Source organism: Nesoenas mayeri (genome assembly GCF_963082525.1).
Source record: "Nesoenas mayeri genome assembly, chromosome: 3".
Classification (NCBI taxonomy): Eukaryota; Metazoa; Chordata; class Aves; order Columbiformes; family Columbidae; genus Nesoenas; species Nesoenas mayeri.
In genome coordinates this window covers 103504587-103523280 of record NC_137544.1, presented here as the reverse complement: position 1 = coordinate 103523280, position 18694 = coordinate 103504587, and the positions used below count along the sequence as shown (strand labels likewise).

The 18694-nt window shown below is 43.0% G+C and overlaps 1 protein-coding gene across 4 annotated transcripts; it reads left to right on the top strand.

Annotated features, from left to right (window-relative positions):
- The first annotated feature begins 4872 nt into the window (after window positions 1–4872).
- YPEL5 (yippee like 5) lies at window positions 4873–17705 on the top strand. Of its 4 annotated transcripts, none has more exons than XM_080341159.1 (6): window positions 4873–4964; window positions 8494–8626; window positions 8729–8787; window positions 8974–9034; window positions 13758–13930; window positions 15573–17705. In XM_080341159.1, the coding sequence occupies exons 5-6, from the start codon at window positions 13790–13792 to the stop codon at window positions 15795–15797; spliced, it is 366 nt and encodes a 121-aa protein (XP_080197285.1). In that variant the 5' UTR covers window positions 4873–4964; window positions 8494–8626; window positions 8729–8787; window positions 8974–9034; window positions 13758–13789; the 3' UTR covers window positions 15798–17705. The 4 variants fall into 4 exon arrangements, with proteins under 4 accessions (XP_080197285.1, XP_080197284.1, XP_080197283.1 ...); XM_080341158.1 differs by having other exon boundaries at window positions 8974–9106; XM_080341157.1 differs by having other exon boundaries at window positions 8974–9125.
- Window positions 17706–18694: the final 989 nt, after the last annotated feature.

Here is an 18694-nt window from a genome sequence, read left to right as displayed (position 1 = left end):
GGTCGCACAGGAACATGTCCAGGCGGGTTTTGAATGTCTCCAGCGAAGGAGACTCCACAACCTCCCTGGGCAGCCTGTTCCAGTGTCTGTCACCCTCACTGAGAAGAAGTTTTTTCTCAAATTTAAGTGGAACCTCCTGTGTTCCAGCTTGATCCCATTACCCCTTGTCCTATCATTGTTTGCCACCGAGAAGAGCCTGGCTCCATCCTCATGGCACTCACCCTTTATATATTTATAAACATTAATAAGGTCACCCCTCAGTCTCCTCTTCTCCAAACTAAAGAGACCCAGCTCCCTCAGCCTTTCCTCATAAGGGAGATGCTCCACTCCCTTCATCATCTTTGTTGCCCTTTGCTGGACCCTCTCCAGCAGTTCCCTGTCCTTCTGGAACTGAGGGGCCCAGAACTGGACACAATATTCCAGATGGGGTCTCACCAGGGCAGAGTAGAGGGGAAGGAGAACCTCTCTTGATCTACTAACCACCCCCCTTCTAATACATCCCAGGATGCCATTGGCCTTCCTGGCCACAAGGGCACAGTGCTGGCTCATGGTCATCCTGTTGTTCACCAGGACCCCCAGGTCCCTTTCCCCTACACTGCTCTCTAATATGTAATTTCCCAACCTATACTGGAACCTGGGGTTGTTCCTGCCCAGATACAAGACTCTACACTTTTCCTTGTTAAATTTCATTAGGTTATTCCCCGCCCAACTCTCCAGCCTGTCCAGGTCCCGCTGGATGGCAGCACAGCCTTCTGGCGTGTCAGCCACTCCTCCCAGCTTGGTGTCATCAGCAAACTTGCTGATAGTACACTCTAGTCCCTCGTCTAAATCGTTAATGAATATATTGAATAATACTGGTCCCAGTACTGACCTCTGAGGCACTCCACTAGATACTGGCCTCCAACCAGACTCCGCACCATTGACTACCATGTGTTGGACACCTGGTAAAATCTCTCCCAAACAAAAGATGGGTAACTCATATGATCTTGCAGAGTGTTGCCACCATACAGCAATGTGTGGGACAGCAGCACCAGAAAGCAAAAGCAGACAGCTGCCACACAGGTGGCCTGTCCTTCAAGCCTCCTGTGATCTTCTGAGAGGGATCAGGTTTCTAAAGATGTTCTGAGAAGGAGAGATGAAGTGACTCTGTCCCTTGGTTATGTGACCCTGTATACAGAAAGATCAATAATCAGCCTGACCCTTTGCAGGAGACCACAGCCTGAAAGCTGTCCTTATTTCAGTAATTGTCCTCCACAGTGGAATACTGAAAAAAGAAGGCCTAGCAATGCAAAACAAACCTGCAAGATATCTGTTCCATCTTTGACATGTTTGCATCACCATCCATCCTACTTGGCAACCTTGCTTACTTTGCTAGGGAATGTCAGTGAGTCCTGCTGACAGCAATAGGGACTGGCTTCGGGGGGATTTGTGTTGCTCTGCCAACCTCCCTGAACTGCCGTGTTTGCCACCACGATTCTTCGTTTCTACAGGAGAGTGTTGTGCCTTCCCTGGCATCAGGCCCGCCTACTGTCAGCGTTCATGACACCTTAAAAATGACATGTAAATTCTGAGTCCCTCTTCAGGCATTAAGTTATTTCTTTGATATGGCTCCTGTGTGCTTTGGGGTTTTACACTTAAACACCTTTTAACCTCTGGCCAACAGCTAGGTATGGTGACAAGGTAATGAGACCAGCTCTGCCATTATGGAGAAGGCATGGAGGGACCTCTTCATCACTGATCTTCATCTTTTGATCTTGAGATTAACTGTATAAATAATTTTCCCTGGAAAAACACAGCCATCTAAAAAAGTATCAGTAAAAGGCACTTGTGCCCGTGTCAGCTGTCAGGCAAGCCAAAAAGGTGTCAGCCTGTGAGGGAAAACGTAATATAATTAATTTTTTTTTGTATGTCAGTAGGCTTTAGGAGAATGAGGCTGCAGGCTGTACCATCTCCACTGGAAAACACAGGCTATCAGTAGACACTGTCAAATAACAAGAGCAGCTAGTGGGATGAACCCAGCCTTTGACACCAGGCAAAGCTGAGAAGGAGCAGAGGGGGCATCTCAGAGTCAAGTTGCCTCTCAGGGACACCACAGCCTGGAAGTCCAGCTCTGTATTTCAGCTGCCAGAAATCCTGGACACGGGAGAAACAGCAACGGAGAATCCTGCTAGGTCATTGTCCCACCTCAGGCACACCTGGCTTGGTAGGCCACACGGGAATCCACACGCGTACTGGAAACTTACAGTGGTTCTGGAGACGGAATAGGAGTTAAAACCACTAAGCTGTAACGTTTTCTCTTTAAAGAGAAAATGCACAAGCAGCCCCCAAGATCTGACACTAATTCAATGGGATGTACCCAGGTATCACTGAATTCTACTGAAATTTTGTCAGAGGTTTTAACTAGATCAGTATGTTCGTACTTGAGTTTCACTGCACAATTCTGTCTGAGATTGTGATTAATTCATCAGCCACCTGGGTTTTGCTGAAATGCTTCCTATAGTGTTGCTCACAGCACTGGAAAATGGATTTAGATGGGACAAATAGTAAAGGTGGCCCTTACTAAGGCTGTTGGGCACAGGCATCTCCCCTCTGTGGTTCATTAAGTTCCAGATCTAATCCTGCTGGTTCTGCTCAGTAGTGCTGCACAGACCTGGCTATTCCAGAGTTGTTTGAGCTATTGTGATATGCATTGGCTGTGGAAAAGGCCCGGGATCTTTCCAAATCCTGGCCTAAGAAGTACAGGAACAAACTGCTGACTGCACTGCATTTCCCTGTATCACAGGAGGTTTAATTCATGTTTTCAGGCTGCTTTGAAAATTAAAAATGCCATGTGGTACAATATCGCTGTTCCCATTTTTCACCCTGTAGCTGATACGTAGCATGTCCCTTACAAACTAATTGGAAATTGCATGTGGTATTTTTGGTGGTTTTCAGTGGAGCTGCTTCAGCCTGCTGCTTCATTCTAACAAATGTGCCCTGCCTCAGCCTCCCCGTCCCCCTTTCTCTAAGCTCCTCTGCAAGGGAGATAAAAACATGAGTTTGGCACCATCTGTCAAGCACAGGCTAATCCATTCTCTGCTTGTCTCATGGTCAGTTTGGTTTCTTTCTGATTGGTACAGCTACCCTTCCTACTGCTGAGAATTTATAACACTATTAATAGGTTTGGGCTTTGCTTTATTTCCATGATAATATTATTATGGTGATTGCAATCCGTACACTCAGACTGGAGAACAGTACTTTAGCAAACATGCAGCCAGCCAGTAAGGCAGGGAGCATAGCTCTCCCCATTTCACAGAGGGAAAATGAGGCACATAGGACTGGCTTGCCCAGGGATGTATGGATGCCTCTGTGGCAGAGATAAGCAGGGAGCTCATGGGTCCCTGGATAAGACCCAGTCACCGACGCTGACTAAAGCACCATTGCTTTGCCTTTCTTCTTCCTCATTTTGGCTTTGTTTACAGTGATCTCTCTGGGAGCTTTGCAAAGATGATTAAGATGTGGACCTTCCTATGTCTCCTGTGATGAGACTGAGCAGATCCACCAGGGACAAAGCTTATAGTTACTCAGCGAGGCACAACAGCAGATCAGGTCAATCTGTTAACAAACAGGGCATGTTAGACCTGGTGGCAAAAGGGACCCCAGGCACGGTCTTTATGGCTTCCTTCTAGTATTTTTAATACTTCTGTTGTCCCCCCGCCATTAACTAAGAGGTGAATCCTGTCTGACAGACTGCTCTGACACTTTCCACATCCTTTGCATGATGCAAAGAGAGGCTGATGACAAGCTGGTGAAAACTGTCAGTGCTCAGCTCTGTTCAGGATCAGGCCAGAGTGGTCCATACTGCAGAGATCTGATTTTTTAGGGGTCTGCCCAAAGCAAACAGCAGCTCTTAACATATTGACTGTGACCCAGCACTGATTGTCTGTACACTGTTGTGTACTCCTCTGCCTAGCTATTTCTAATGGTAAAAGAAAGAACCCATGAAAGAAGATACAAGTTCAAGAACATCTGGGCATATAAATATATGCCGCCTGCTGTATGTTCACAGAGATGTCCCTTTGCCTTTGATGAGAAATGACAGAAGAGTCCTGTCAAGCCGTGGCAGGCAGCTCCTCTGGTGGGTCCACATGCATAGATCCAGGTATCACTGTACATGAAAAATACACTTTCTCTAACATGGATATGATATTATTAGAACAGAAGTCCTTAAAAAGGCATGGCTAACCTCATAGCAGAAGTAAAAAAACACCCCTTCTCCATTTACTTTTCATAACCAACAACCCAAAAGTATTTTTGTTTTTTTTTCATTGTATTTTGGCCAAGACCACTCTTTATTTGCCAAGGATGCAATCTGCGTGCAAGCACTGAGTCATTAAAACTAGCTGGGAATTTATAACACTTGTAACCAGCGGTCAAGAAGGGCCACAAACACTTCACCTCTTTCTTCCCTGATCTTTCATCTCCATCATGTGCAATATCCAAGGTGTCACACAAAGATTCGAACTTGAGTGGCCTGGGACCCTGGAGGTTTTTAAACTGAGATTGGACATGGCATTTAGTGCCATGATCTAGTAAATGGACTGGAGATGGACCAAGGGCTGCACTTGGTGATCTCTGAGGTCTTTTCCAACCCAGTCGATTCTGTGACTCTATGTGAGACACCGCAAGCATCACCGCTCACTGAGATGAGGCCACGGTTCAAGTCGGGGGCGGGGCGGAGCGGAGCCGGGAGGCGGGGGGGCGGGGCCTCGGCAGCGCTGACTGACGTGCGGCGAGGCGGGGCCGGGAGGCGGTGGAGCCGGGAGGGGGCGGGGGCGGGGCCTCGGCAGCGCTGATTGACGTGCGGCGGGGGCGGGGCCGGGAGGGGGCGGAGCCGCGCGGCCGAGCCAGAGCGTCGGGACTGTGGAGGGCGGGGGTAAGACACCGGGCACGGAGCTGCCGCCGCCGCCGCTCCCCTGCGCCAGGTAACCGGGCGAGGGGCCGCGCCGCGCCCCGCACTGCCCAAGGAGGCTGGGGCGGGCCGCTGGCGGCTGGGGAGGGAGGTGGCGGCCGCCGCTCCGTGCCGCGGTGCTGTGTCTCTCGGGCCGCGGTGGGGCCCCGGGCGAGCCGCTCCGGCCCGGCGGTGCGGAGGGGGCAGCGCCGGTCCTGCTTGCCCAGCTGCGGCCCGGCGCCGCGACAAAGAACCGGCCTTCCCCCACCCTGTCCTCTCCTCCGTCAGCGTCTCTCAGCGCCGCCCAGCCTTCCTGCCCGGCCCTCAGCCCAGGGCCGGCACCGAGCACCCCCTCCCCGCCGCCGCCACAACTTCCTCCCCCGGCCCCGCACCGCCGCCGCCGGCTCTCCTCCCTGGCGGGGCGGTGGCAACTTTTGGGGCTGGTTCCTGTGCGGGGCCCGGGGCAGGGGGGCGAGGACCCGTGTCCGGGTCCCTCCTCCGCGTCCTCCCCAACGCCCGGCCGGAGGGGGAGCGGGCGTGGGGGTGTGGGGTCGCCCGGATTGCGAGGGGAGGGCAGTGGTCAGCCCGGGCGCCCCTCACGGCGGCAGCGGCGGCGGGGCCTCCCGTCAGCTGTTTCCTCCTGTTTGTTGTCAAGTTGCCTGCGCTGCCGGCAGCGCCCGGCGGCGGCGCCGGGGGCCGAGCCGGCGGCGGTTGGCTGCGCGCGCCCCCGTGACGGCGCTCAGCTGGGGCCCGCCCCCGCGCGGGGCTTTGTGTGCAGTGGCGGCGGCGGCGCGGGGGCAACGGCCGCGGCGCGCGCGGCCCGACCGCGCACGCGTCGGGGGGGTGGTGGGAGTCGCCGCCCCCACCTCAGCGTGACGGGGGGTCCCCGCCGGCAGCGGCCGCAGCGCCGGGGTTCGCGTCGCCTCCGCCGGGGGTGGCGCAGGCCGGCTTTGCGGGGAAGGGTTACGCGGGGGTGAGCCGCCCTGCGGCGAGTGCCGGCGCCGGTCCCGCCGCCCGCGGAGCGTGGGTCAGCCCCCCCCGCCAGCCCTGCCGTTAGCGCGAGTCTGCCGGGCAGCGGCAGTGCCCCCCGCGGGGCAGCAGTGGCGCTTGGCGCATCTCCCTTCCGATCAGACGGTGCTGCTCTGCACCGCTCCCTGGACACTTAGTCATCACCGAAGCAGCCCTGAGTAAACCCCGCGTCCCGCCTGAGAGGTGACTCGGCGGGAGCCGGTTGTCAGACACGGGTGGTAGTTGGTATTTGATCATGGAGGTGCTCGGGGCTCTTCCAGCCATGAGCCAGCTTTGCCTGTCAGCTCTGAGGTTGGATTTTGCCTTTAAAAGCATGGATTCCCAGGAAACTGAAATATTTGGCAAGTGCTTTTTCACTCTGGAAAAGGTTCTAGTCAAAGCAAAAAGGAATGCAAAGACTGGCAGCTGTCTGTTCAGTCGTTACGCTGTGTACAGACCTCAGCTGTACTGTGCAAGCACATACAGATTAGATTAATCCGGCTGGTTAATTAAGAGTAAAGCCTGTGTTTTAGACTAATATTGCAATAGAATTTAATAAATTGTTTTTCTTTATTTTCTTTAAACAATGAACATGGTGTTAGATTGAAATAACAACAGAGAAGTACGCAAGTCTCGTGAGAGAGAAACACGGGGCATGGCTCTTCTTAAAGTAGTAGGTGTTGCAGAGCAACTCTTGATGTCAACAACTAATGGCAGTAGGTTGATCATCAGCATAATTAATGTTTGTGACTGATGGCAGAAAGTGAGAGAACTTGTTCCATGGGTGTAAACATTCCCCCATCAGCTGGTTCAGCTATGTATTATAGCTATATATAAACCAGCTATATATAATCCTTTTATGTATAGACTCACTCTGGATTGCCAAATTCAAGTAATGTTAGTGACAAATGAAACTGTCAGTTTTTAAGTATTACTCTCATTTTCTAATATTAGTTTTCAGAAATATTATTTGGAGGCTTTTGTCATCTGCTACTTTCACTTCCGTAGCTGTGGAAGTACTTAACTTATAGAATGCAGATCTAATTATTCATATATAGAGATTTTAATAATCGAGTGAATTTCAGATGTGGCTGCCAAGTGTGTAAGAACAAAATAAATTGCATCTCAAAGCCCAGTAGAGAAGATGACAAAAACAGATGAAATTTGTTACTTGTCATCTGACAGACTGAGAGTTGTACACACGCACACACACAAAAATATATAAATATATATATTTAGCATTCCCTCTGCTGGTAGTCATCACAGGCTCTGAAGTAGTGTTGTCCAAGTTAGGTCATTGATTCATGTTTGTTTACTATCATTTGACCTATGTTGAAATCTTGAGTTGCTCAGCTCTTGCTGAAATACGTAATTCCCCTTAGCAAGATTTAACTTAAAAATATCTTGTTAAATGTGTAGAGGAAATGCCTGTACACTGTAGATGTTTGGTAGCAAGACTGTCTTTAATTTTGGAGCCTTCACCTATATTTAGGAGTTTCCTAGTTAATATAAAAATGTCTTGGTGAGATGCACTGAGCATGTTAGCACCCTTTCTGCCAGCTGGATGTAGTTTGTGTGGACCTTTGGATGATCCTTGTATTTTCAGCATTTCTTTAAAGTTTGTTTATTTGATTTTTATTTTATTTTATTTTTTTTTAATGACTCATGAAACCAATGGTGTCTCCAGGTGAACACTTGGATCACTTCAGCAATGAAAACAGAAATTCTGAATGAGATTAGCTTTCTGAGAGTGGCAGAATGGATTAATAGGCAAAAGTTGTTTTATCTGCTGAATTTGTATGAGAATAAATTTATCATAAAACCAGGAAGTACAGCTTTCTTGGAAACAGTTGAGGAATTAAGCTGACCCTTTTCCTCTCTTAGGGAAAGGGAAGACAGGAAGGGAAAGGGAAAGAGGAAGGGAAAAACAAACAAGGAGGCAGGAATAGTTGCTGCTGTTGGACTCTTTGTGTAGTAGTGGGAAAGAAAATCAATCTGAGTCTGATACCATTTGTAAACTGATACTTTTATACATTATCTAGCACAAGTATTATGAGGGTGTAAGTTACTGTGCAGGAGATGCTGAGATATGGGGGCTGTATAGGAAACAAGCACCCACCTGTATGGCTCTGCTCTCTGTAAACTTGAAACAAACTACCCTTTGTTAGTGTTTGCATACACCAATATAATGTTAACATCCTTAAATGCCAGTATCCTAATACAAAGCTTTCACCTTACCTAGCAAAAAAAGCCAGTTTGCATTAGAAAATTACACTACTGTAACTTGCAGTAGAAAATTACACTGCTGTAACTGGCACAAATACAGTTTCATCCAGCAAGGCAGCCTGTTTTAGGCAGGTGCTGTGTACTGCATCTGGGCACAGCCTTCCTTACTTTGCCAAAGCCTCTTCAGTCATCTGACTGTCTTAACTTCCTTGTACAGTGTGCTGCAGTAGCTGGATGGCTCTGATGAGCGTTGCATACTGTTCCAGTTCACTTTCTTACTTCACATTTGGCTACGTGTGATGCTTTCTGATAATGAATTCTGCATGTAGGCAGAGGCCAGGCCCTGCTGCTTCAACAGTTGCAGGAGTCAGCAGCAGACGGTTGAATCTCAGGCCTCCTAAGAGACTGACTTCATGTGTGTTCAGATGCATCCCTACTTGTGAGCAGCAGAAACGTGGCAAGGTAAGGAGCAAGTTTTATTTTTTTGCTTACCCAGTGATTCTTTAATGTGTGGTCTTGTGTATCCATGCTAAGTCGTCTTTTCCTCTTTTGTCTATATCTAAGATGAGAAGAGGAAGCTTAAGTCCATTTCCCAAGATATGAAGTTTAAGCCCTGTTCCAGAGTAAGTACATCTTGAGAATGCTTTGCTGTACCTAGGGGAATGCACAGCCCTCTTTCAATGGGGAGAGAGCACTTGTTGGCTCACTATACAAAGGAAAATGTTTTTGGTTGGTGAAATGATGAAAGAGAAGCTGTGATTTTTATTTTTTTTTTTAATCCTTTAACTAGCAGCTGTTTTCTATTGTAGATCTGAGATGCAGTAGATGGTGCTGAAGCAACACTGAGGTTCCTGAAATATCCAGAGTCTGGTGTGTATATAGGAAGTGCCTGCTGGCTCTCCCAAAAGTTGATGGTCCTGTGTCTTCAAGAGAAGTACTCTGGTACAAGAAAGCACTGACTGTTAGTTTTAAAAATGTTAATAAATAATTCTTTGTGTTACTTTTTTGTTCTTTATTGCTTGTGAAGGTAGGCAAACTAGGTAGCACAAATGCCAGCCAAGTATTGCTTCAGGTGACTTCAGCTCTGTGTGCAGATAGTGGTCAGATTTAAGCTGTTGAATGTCAGCTCTTTGACAGCTGTTGCTCAGTGTTGCCAAAATCAACGCTGAAAGACAGGTGGAAGTTTGGGAGCATACCGCTCTAGGAATACATATTATAGATCACAGCCACAGTGCTTGTGTTTCCTGTCATGTCCATGCACTCACTGGGAGAAGCATGCAGGCAGGAAATGTTTCTCAGTATGACTAAGAAGTTGTATCAAGGTTTGTACTGTCAAAATAATGCACTGTCACTAAACCTCAATAGTTAAGTAACATGGGCCGTCATTGATCGTGCTGCTGAAGGTCCTCTTGAGAATGCACATTGATAGTGATGGTCAGGGTGCCAACTAATGACACCGTGGCATCATCCCTCAGTTCATTAAAGCACCTGTCTCTGAACCGTATACATTTGACAAGTGGTAGATACTTTATATCCCATTAGTGAAAGTAAATAAGTCTGCCTTTTTTACATTGGAGCCATTGATTTAATATTAGGATTCGTTGTGTAGTTTGCATGAGGGCAGGGTCACTAGGATTTCATCAGTGACATAGCCAATGAAGAATGCTTTGCTGACTTCAAAGATGAAATCATGGGCTAAAAAAAATATTCTCTGTTCTTTACTCAGCATTTGGTTTTGTGAATAACCAAGGTGCCTGTCCACTGCTTCTGAAAATTCTGCTAGTAGCATGATGGGATTGGTGTGATACGGTAGTGTCGCTTTTTGGGGCTGTGAATAGCAATAGGGAACCTGACTGGCTCTCTGAGCCTGTAGAAGTTATTTTTGCTGCTTTTAAGTGTAGATAGTGTATGAATGTGCAAGAAATGCACATCTTGGATTTTCCTCCCCCTAACTGGAGGATCTTAAGCTTTAGAAATGCTTTAATGTTTCACAATTCTTTGACTTCTCCATTTAAGAGAGCACACCCACTGCCTATAAAAGCTGCCTATAAGTGGCTTTTTTGAGATCATTTATGTATGTGTGAACATAAATAGACGCCCACACCTTTTACATGGGAAGCGAAAACTATAGGAAAAAAATTACACAGTTATTTTGGGTGACTTTGTACACACCATTTCTGTAAGTAAGGGATATGAGCCTGAGAGCAATGGAAAATGGCTTTCCCTTGTTCTGATGTGCTCAAAAAAATGGAGGGAAGAGTGTGAAATAATTCCAAGTTGAAAATAAATTTGCTACCTTTTATGTGAGTAAAAAGCAGAAGTTCCATGTTAGCTAATTCAGAAAATTCATTATCAAATATGGCACTTGAAGGCTTCCTTATGAGCAGTCATTCCTTACTAGCAGTTATTTTGTAACTTTTCTCCTACTTTCCCTGCATGGACTAATGTAAGGTGACTGGTTTTACAACACTTCAACTAGATCCTTACAGATTCATTGAAATCCTGTAGCAATCAAAACTGAGAGGTACTGGTGGTTGTAGGCTCCTGTCTATTTTGACTGAAATCTACTGGGGGCAGTTAAGTTTAGAGGTTATTTTAAACACTAGACATTCTAGTAAGATGACATGATTTTTGCAGTTTTTTTAAAAAAAAAACATACTCAAAATCTAGATTGTTTTGACTGTTACAATGCAGATCGTAGAATTCAGTTTTCAAAATTTTAAAATGTGTATTCCTTTTTTTCAAGAATACATGTTTTCTTATGCACTGTATTCTGAAGAAAATTGTTCTGGTACCAGTTGGCTTATTAGATTCCGCTGTAACTTTAGTCTGAATTCTCACAGCCTTGTGCTACCATCAAATGAATCGCACTTTGTCTTTCTTTTGGGACCAAAGTCTTACTGGAAGTTTCTTTCTCATTTAGATACTGGATGAGGTTACTTTCATATTTTTTGGGTGATATAAACTATTGAAGAATTTAGGCCTTGTATTGCTATGCAGGTTTTTCAGCCTTAAGTCTTTGAACTTTATTTATTTATGCATTTATTTTAATATTCAATATCTTCAGGAATCAATACTTCAGTCTGTGCATAATGCCATATCCAGAAGTAATAAGTTTGTCTGTCACTTTGAATTCTAACTTGTTTGTGAGAATTACACTTGTCTTCTGAAGTATTTAAATTTTGTTTTTAGTGACTCTGGGTTCCTGCTTTTCTGCATGCAGTGATATGAATTATGTTTTTTGATAGGTGATGTGTTTGCATTTTGAGTGTTCAGATGCATATATTTCAAAAGGGCATGCTTGGCAAGGTTAGTCTGTGTAATGGATCTGTTCTTGTCACCAAGCTTAGTGTTTGTGTTGTTCTTGGTAGACCAGAGGAATGTTGTTGGATTTGTTTTGTGTTAGCTTCTAAAAATACTGACAAGGTGACCATTGTGTTTACCCTGAAAGAAATACCCCTTTGGATGTTGATTCCACATTTAAAATAACTTATGATCGGTTAATTGTTTTTAATCCCCAATGCAATCAAGACAAAAATAACATTATCCAAAATTAGCAAGGATGGCACGTGGAGCTAGGCCAAGTGCCTTATGGGCATATCTGTCACAATTACTTTTCTTGCTTGTATTTGTGGTTTCTTCTGGTTGGAGACTTTATCTGATACTTGTTTATTCACACTTAGTGTCTGTTAATTTTCCTTCATTCTGTTACTATTCACATTTTAATTTTCTCTTTTGCCCTCCCATGCTAGGAAAGATAAAGGCATATTAGAAAGGTATAATGCTTAGAGAAATTGAAGGAAACCTTCCTGTATTTTGAGTGGAGTCACAAGGAGTCACACCTTACACTCAGCTAAGTCTTTGAAATGTTTTTGTCAAACTTAAGACCTGTTTTATTTATCCTTTCAAGAAGAGAAGTGGGTATTGTATCATTTTTGAAGGAAAGAGTCATTCCATTGCTTTGAATTTTCATGTATCCTTCAGACGGGATACAGAAGACTAATAGCGATTTGAAAAATCTGAATGTAAGGAACTTCTGCCAAAATCACTTTGTTCGATACCATGAACCTTGTTTATTGCTCTGCATTTTAAGAGAACAAAGTAGTGAAATAAAGCAATTGGAAAAAGAAATCATTATGTCAGTGACTTATGATTTTTACATGCAAAAGTGGTATTTTAAATTTTGTGTGTGCAGGTGCATGTTTTAGTCCATTTGCTTTGTGTATGTTATAGTAAGCTTTAAGAAACTGATCCTCTAAAACCTGAAATGGGTTTAATTTAGGCATTTGTGCTGCTTAGACATTTCACATAGAATATTCTGCTTGATGAGCACAAAATTTCATTAATTTCTCTATGAACTCCTGCTCTGAAAAGTAAAGCCCACACAACTTTAATATTGCAGCGTGTCAGAGTTACTTTGCTGTGCATGACAAAAGCAGAGACAATACTCTTCTGATTCCACATCTGAAACATAATTGGAGGTATATTTAACTTGTTTAACTATAGATGTTTAGTCATAAAAATTCTGCAGTTGAAATAGAATTAGCAGCATCATTTAATTTCTGTGCCATTTTATCTCATCCTTTGTGATGTAAGTTTTCAGCTATCTGGTATGTTCTGTGCCTACTTGCTAGTTGACTTCGAGTAATTTATGTTAGTTGGTATAAAGCTGGTGTGATACTTCAGTTTTCCCAGGCAGTGAAATGGTTTATCAAGTGCTGCAGATCTGCTGCTAGAAACTTTCTAAGATCTGTTTTTCTACTCATTGGAGTTGCTAAGGTATTTTAGCAATGATGGTTTGGAAATAGCTTGGTAAATAACACAGTATTTTGTATTTAGATTAGACAGCTTTAAACATTTGGATATAAGACTGTCTGGCATAAAGACTGGGTGGATTTATTACATAAAATAGCAACAAATCCTTTCCTGTATTGTTATGTGTATGAAACCAGTAAGTGTCAAGTCAAATACAGTAGCCTAGTGTGCTATACTGGAAGACTAAAGCGTCCTGGATAGTGGTGGTGTGTGTGTGGCTCATGTCATAAAGTGTGCAAAGCTGAGGGGAAGTGACAAAATAAATAGCTATTTTAAAAACGGGGGATGACTTGGGAAAATTAAACTCTAATCGCCTTTGTGACTCAATGTACTTCTCAGTGCTTCATTTCCCAGCGCTGACTAACAGGAGTGAGTTGTTGGGAATACACTGAAATGGAATTTCAGTATTGTATTAAAGAGGAAAAGAAAATAGGAAAGAAGTAGAAGATTGTGCTTTTAAGAACTGAAGGGTCCAGTAGTGGTCTACAAATGTCTGAAGTACATTTTAGAGGATTCAGTTCATGTTTTGCTCATTTAATGTAATTAGTTTGTATCTAGGTGTGTTGTCTTACTGGTAAGATGATCACTTTGGCAAAGAACTTGTTTTGATGAGAAAGGATGGTTCAGTAGTTCATCCATGAAAGAAAGAACCTCTGCAATCATGAGCTGAATTGGTTTGCAGATTATTCTGCTGTATTTATGGTGTGGGGTTTTTTTTGCTTTGTTTTAATTTCTGCAATGCTTTTTTTTCACATGTACATAATCTTTTTGCTTTCAGGTCTTGATTATACACTTACATAATTTCTAAAAATGGGAAGAATTTTTCTGGATCATATTGGTGGCACTCGCCTGTTCTCCTGTGCAAACTGCGACACGATTCTGACCAACCGTTCTGAGCTCATCTCCACACGTTTTACAGGGGCCACGGGAAGAGCCTTTCTTTTTAACAAGGTTGGTAAGAAGCTGAGGCAGACCTACTATCCGCTTTTGAAAAATGAGTTTGTGGGATATGAATCTGTCATCAAAACTAAAAAACTTCTTGGCTAAAGTATTGTGTAGTTACTATTTTATTTTTTTTAATTCTTATTTTGTTCTATTCAACTGTCTTTGAAGTCAAATAAGGCATTTACTCTTGATGGCAAGCTATCTAACTTAGTTTATCTGCAATACTGAAAGACTATAAAGAGGATTGTGTGTATAGAGGTATCATACCAAAATGCAGGGAGTTTTAACTTTGGAGGCTTCTGTAATATGACCCTGAAATTCACTGTGAGAATATCTTTTGTCTGTCAAAGAGTTTCAAAGGCATTTGCACTTCTACTCAGATAAAAAAAAAAAGGTAATATTCTGTTTCATTTCTAAAATATGTGAAGGTAACAGTATATTGGCAACTTTAGGTAACCACGGTCTCTTTCACAGGCAATAATACTATGATTTATTTTAATATTTTTTATTGATCAAATTTGATTTAGTTCAACAGATTTAAATATGAAGTAATAACTCTGAGTGCATTGTAGTATTATTTAATAACCCTTGCATATAGATTTGTCTGTTAGACTCATTGAAAAAACAGTGATCATCCTTTTCTTTCTCACGAAGTTCTTAGTCTTGTCATCATTGGTATGTTTTGGTTTGGTTTTTTCTTGAAAGCCATTTGGCCATTGGCGGAGTTGACAGAGACATCAGTAACGTCTTAACTGTGCTCGGCTCTGGGATTTCTGGTATGCTGAATCCTGTCAGTAGTATTTATATATAAATGTAAGGCTGCATAGCTGTAAAAGAGCTTTGCATCTGATTTCTTGCTCATCCAATAAGCGCTGGATCCTGAGGTTCCATTTTTTTCTTCTGTCGTGTAGTGAGGTTTGATCACAGAAGTTTAATGTTTACATTTCTGCAGTCAGAAGTCTTAGAGCTGAAGCAGAGAGAGCAAACATGGTCAGGTGGAAAGTTGAGAAAGCAGCACAGCCCACCTTTTAGAATCCTACCACATATTAGCACTTAAGATATTATAGTTCTGACGTCAACTTCTCAATGCATTATACATCCTGTTTTTGTGGTGTTGCTGCCTAAACGAGATAAAAAGTATATTTTAAACTGCCAAGATGGCACACAAAAACAGGTGGATGCATTCTCAGCCACTGAGTCTTCCTTTTTCATAGATGATTATTTCAAAAGCACCCCAAGATTTTTGAAGTACCTCTTTTAATGTTTTGGTTCTGATTTCTGGCAACAAATGATTACATCGGTTGCTAAAAACAGGTTGTGTATATTACAAGCGGATTAATATCAATTAGTTTACAAGCTATTCACCAGGAATTTTGCACCCAAAGTTGAACACTGTACTCGGGACTCTCATATGTCTTGTGATGGCGTTTCATGTATCTTAGTTAAACAGTGAGGGCTGTACATCCCTGTGAAGCACATCTTTAGATTTTCAAGGGCTGTTGACTTACTACACTGCAGTTTTCAGTTTGTGTGCAGTGCCACAGGCTCTTCTACTTTTAAAATGTTGATAGTTGTGCATATTGTTACCAAGCTTTGCTCTAGACAGACTAATCCTTTCTCTTCCCTCTCACCTGTGTATTTGTATCAGGTGGTAAATCTGCAGTACAGTGAAGTTCAGGATCGGGTCATGCTCACTGGCCGCCACATGGTTCGAGACGTGAGTTGCAAGAACTGCAACAGCAAATTGGGTTGGATCTATGAATTTGCCACTGAAGACAGCCAGCGCTACAAGGAAGGCCGTGTTATCCTGGAAAGAGCATTGGTCCGAGAGAGCGAAGGATTTGAGGAGCATGTTCCGTCCGACAATTCCTGAGAGACTTGAGTCTCTTCTCAGGTTCTCTTCAACCGAAACTCAAAAATAATTAAATCAACAAAAAAATCTGCTTACATACACTGTCACCTTAGCATCAGAGTCGGATTCATGGACTACAGAGTGGGAAAGATTGTGAGAGTATTTCAGATGGTACCTTCCTTTCTTCATTTCTTTTATATTTTACTTTCCCTCCAGCAGCTGTTTGTAGAAAGAATGTTGTGCAGATGCTGTAACTTTTTCTCTCTTGCATTTACATCTGTTAGATTTGAGATTGTATTACAGATACAATGGGCTAAATGGAAAATATTTGGGGGATTTGTCTTTTGGTAGAGAGAAATTCAATGAGTTTTTTCTAGTTTGCACAAACTGATGTCAGCATAAAGTTATTTTAAAACTACAGATTTTTTAAAGAAGTATATTCCAATTTTTGGCTTAAGTTTTTAGTTAGGTTTTGGGGTTTTTTTACCCAGTCTTTTCACCTGATTTGCTAGCTGAAGTAAAGAGATCCGAATTTGTGCCGAGTGCTAAAGGTTCAGTGTTGGTACAGCTTGGGCTGGCCCTTGTGCCATATTCTTGTTGAGGTTGATTGGTAGCACAGAGCCCATTATTTCTTGTCATTCTTGACCCAAAGATGTCACCATTCCTTGTTTATTTGTGAAGTCCCATTCACCATGTAAACTGGTGTTGATTGGAAACTATTCTTGAAATAGGGCAAAACTGCTTGGCTTTTTTTAACTTTAACTGATGTAATTTATAAGCATAGTAATAATATAAAATAATAGTTGTCTGTTTAGTCTTGCGTTGCTTACAAATCAAGCTGTGTTTGTAATGATAGGGATCCACTGAGAAACTACTGTTTCAGTAGTAATTTTTTCGTTTCTCTACTGATCTCAGTAAGTAGACAGGGAATTGCAAATCTTAATTCTTCTTCAAGTAGCTTTCTTTAAACCCAGGACTTCCTATGTTAAACACAGCTGCTGTGTAAAAGGAGAAGATTGCCAGCATGTTTGTTCATGCCTAGAGTTATGCAATCTGCATCTCTTGAAAAGATTAACTTAAACAGCTTGTTTTCAAATGCTGCTTCTGGTGTTGAAACCTTTATCTTTCAACTTTGTTGAACCTTTTCATTGTGATGTTACATTTTTATCTTTCTGGGCAGCAGTACATGTCAGCCTAGCAGTAACTAGTGACTCGGATTCCTGCTTTCTTCTTGTAGAGGTCAGCTCTGTTTAAAACAGTGATCTTGCTTGCCTTTTTAGCAAAAACGCTCTTTATTAACTTAACTCAAGGGTGCCCAAACATTTGTGTTGTGTCTTAAGCCATAAGTTAAGATCTCAAGGGCTGAAATTTATTTGAATGTTAGATATGTATGATTCCTCATCAAAGATACAACTTGATTTTTTTTTTCTTATTGCATAAATTGTGGTCAATGTGAAATAAGTTACCCACAGACGTACAGGAGGGAAAAAACCCACCCAACCAAACAGATCTGGGCTCTGACCTTTCAGAACAACTTTTTTTTTTTTCACTAGCTACAGCTCCATATCTGAAACTAAAATGTGGAGGGTGGCTATGCAGAGTATTTTTCTTATTTTTTTTTGGTTGCCAAGTGGCAATTTGGACACCCCTGACTTGAATCTACTGCCTATTTAATGTAAAAGTAGCTTCATAATAGAATTGTCACATAGAAAGAAAACAGAGGAGATCACATACCAGAGCTGTGCTTGAATCAAGCTGCTTAAACGATAGTGTACTTGTGCCTCAAATGAATCAGTTTTTGCACTGAGTACAGTAGTACCCCATTATCTTGTACTTCTGTCTGCCACAGACCCTGGAAGCCCCATCAGCATGGTTCTCTGCAGTACTTTTCTTGTACTTCTGACATTACAGTACAATAAAGTATGTTTTGTCCTGAACTGATATTTGCTGTTCTTTCTGGGCAATTTTCATGGAGTCTGTCAACTGAATGACATAACCTGTCTTCCCTTCCCTGCACTGAGTAGATCATTGTGTTTCTACAGCACAGTGACAAGCTGTTGATGAGCGTCTCTCTCTAAATAGGTGGCAAAAGAGTGTACTGATCATTTTTGGAAGGTGCTAAGTAAGGCTTCATGCATATGACTTGGACACTTGATAGCCTTCAATTTACTCCTATTAAAGAGAAAATAGAACCAGGAAATTGCTTATTTAATGAAATTCTGGGTGCCAAATGTCTTTCCCTGTCTTTGAAAAGACATAAGGTAAGCAAAGCTCCAAGCATCTGCAAGAAATGTCAAGTTTTAGCTTCTGAAATGGCTTGGGAATTGAGGAGTGGGGAATTTGTATATATGGAATTCTGTGACCTTTTTACTTCGCTTGCAAATGTTAGGGAGAAACCTGCAAGCAGCTGGTCAGCTTCATAAGCTGTAGCTGAAGAATTGAGGTGAGAGGATCATTATATTGGTGGAATGAAGTCTGAGGGGCTTATTTTAACTTACATTAAGACCTCTTCATTCTGGTAGACTGTGAGATGTTAAAGATGACTTTTCCTGAAGTGTATCATTTGAAAAACACTATTGAGATGAATTCATTACAAGCCTATAATACTTAAGCGAGTTCACAGCAGCCTCAAAACTAGACTTTGGATTGCTCTTTTGGCCTACATGCTGTTCCCTTCCACTGCTGGCTCTGTGGGAGAGTTTAGCCTCATAAATTCTGACTGCTCCTCCTTGAGACGCTTTGTGTGCGAACACAGATAACTTATCTGTAGGGAGCAAGACCATTGGTTATGGTATGGCTAGCAACAGAGAAGACATGGCTCTTTGGTGTTAAATGTTATTTTGTAGCGTGTGTTTGTGGACTGAAAAAGCATTTTGGTTATGCTTTCTGTGGATGTTCCAAAGAACTTTTGAAACGGC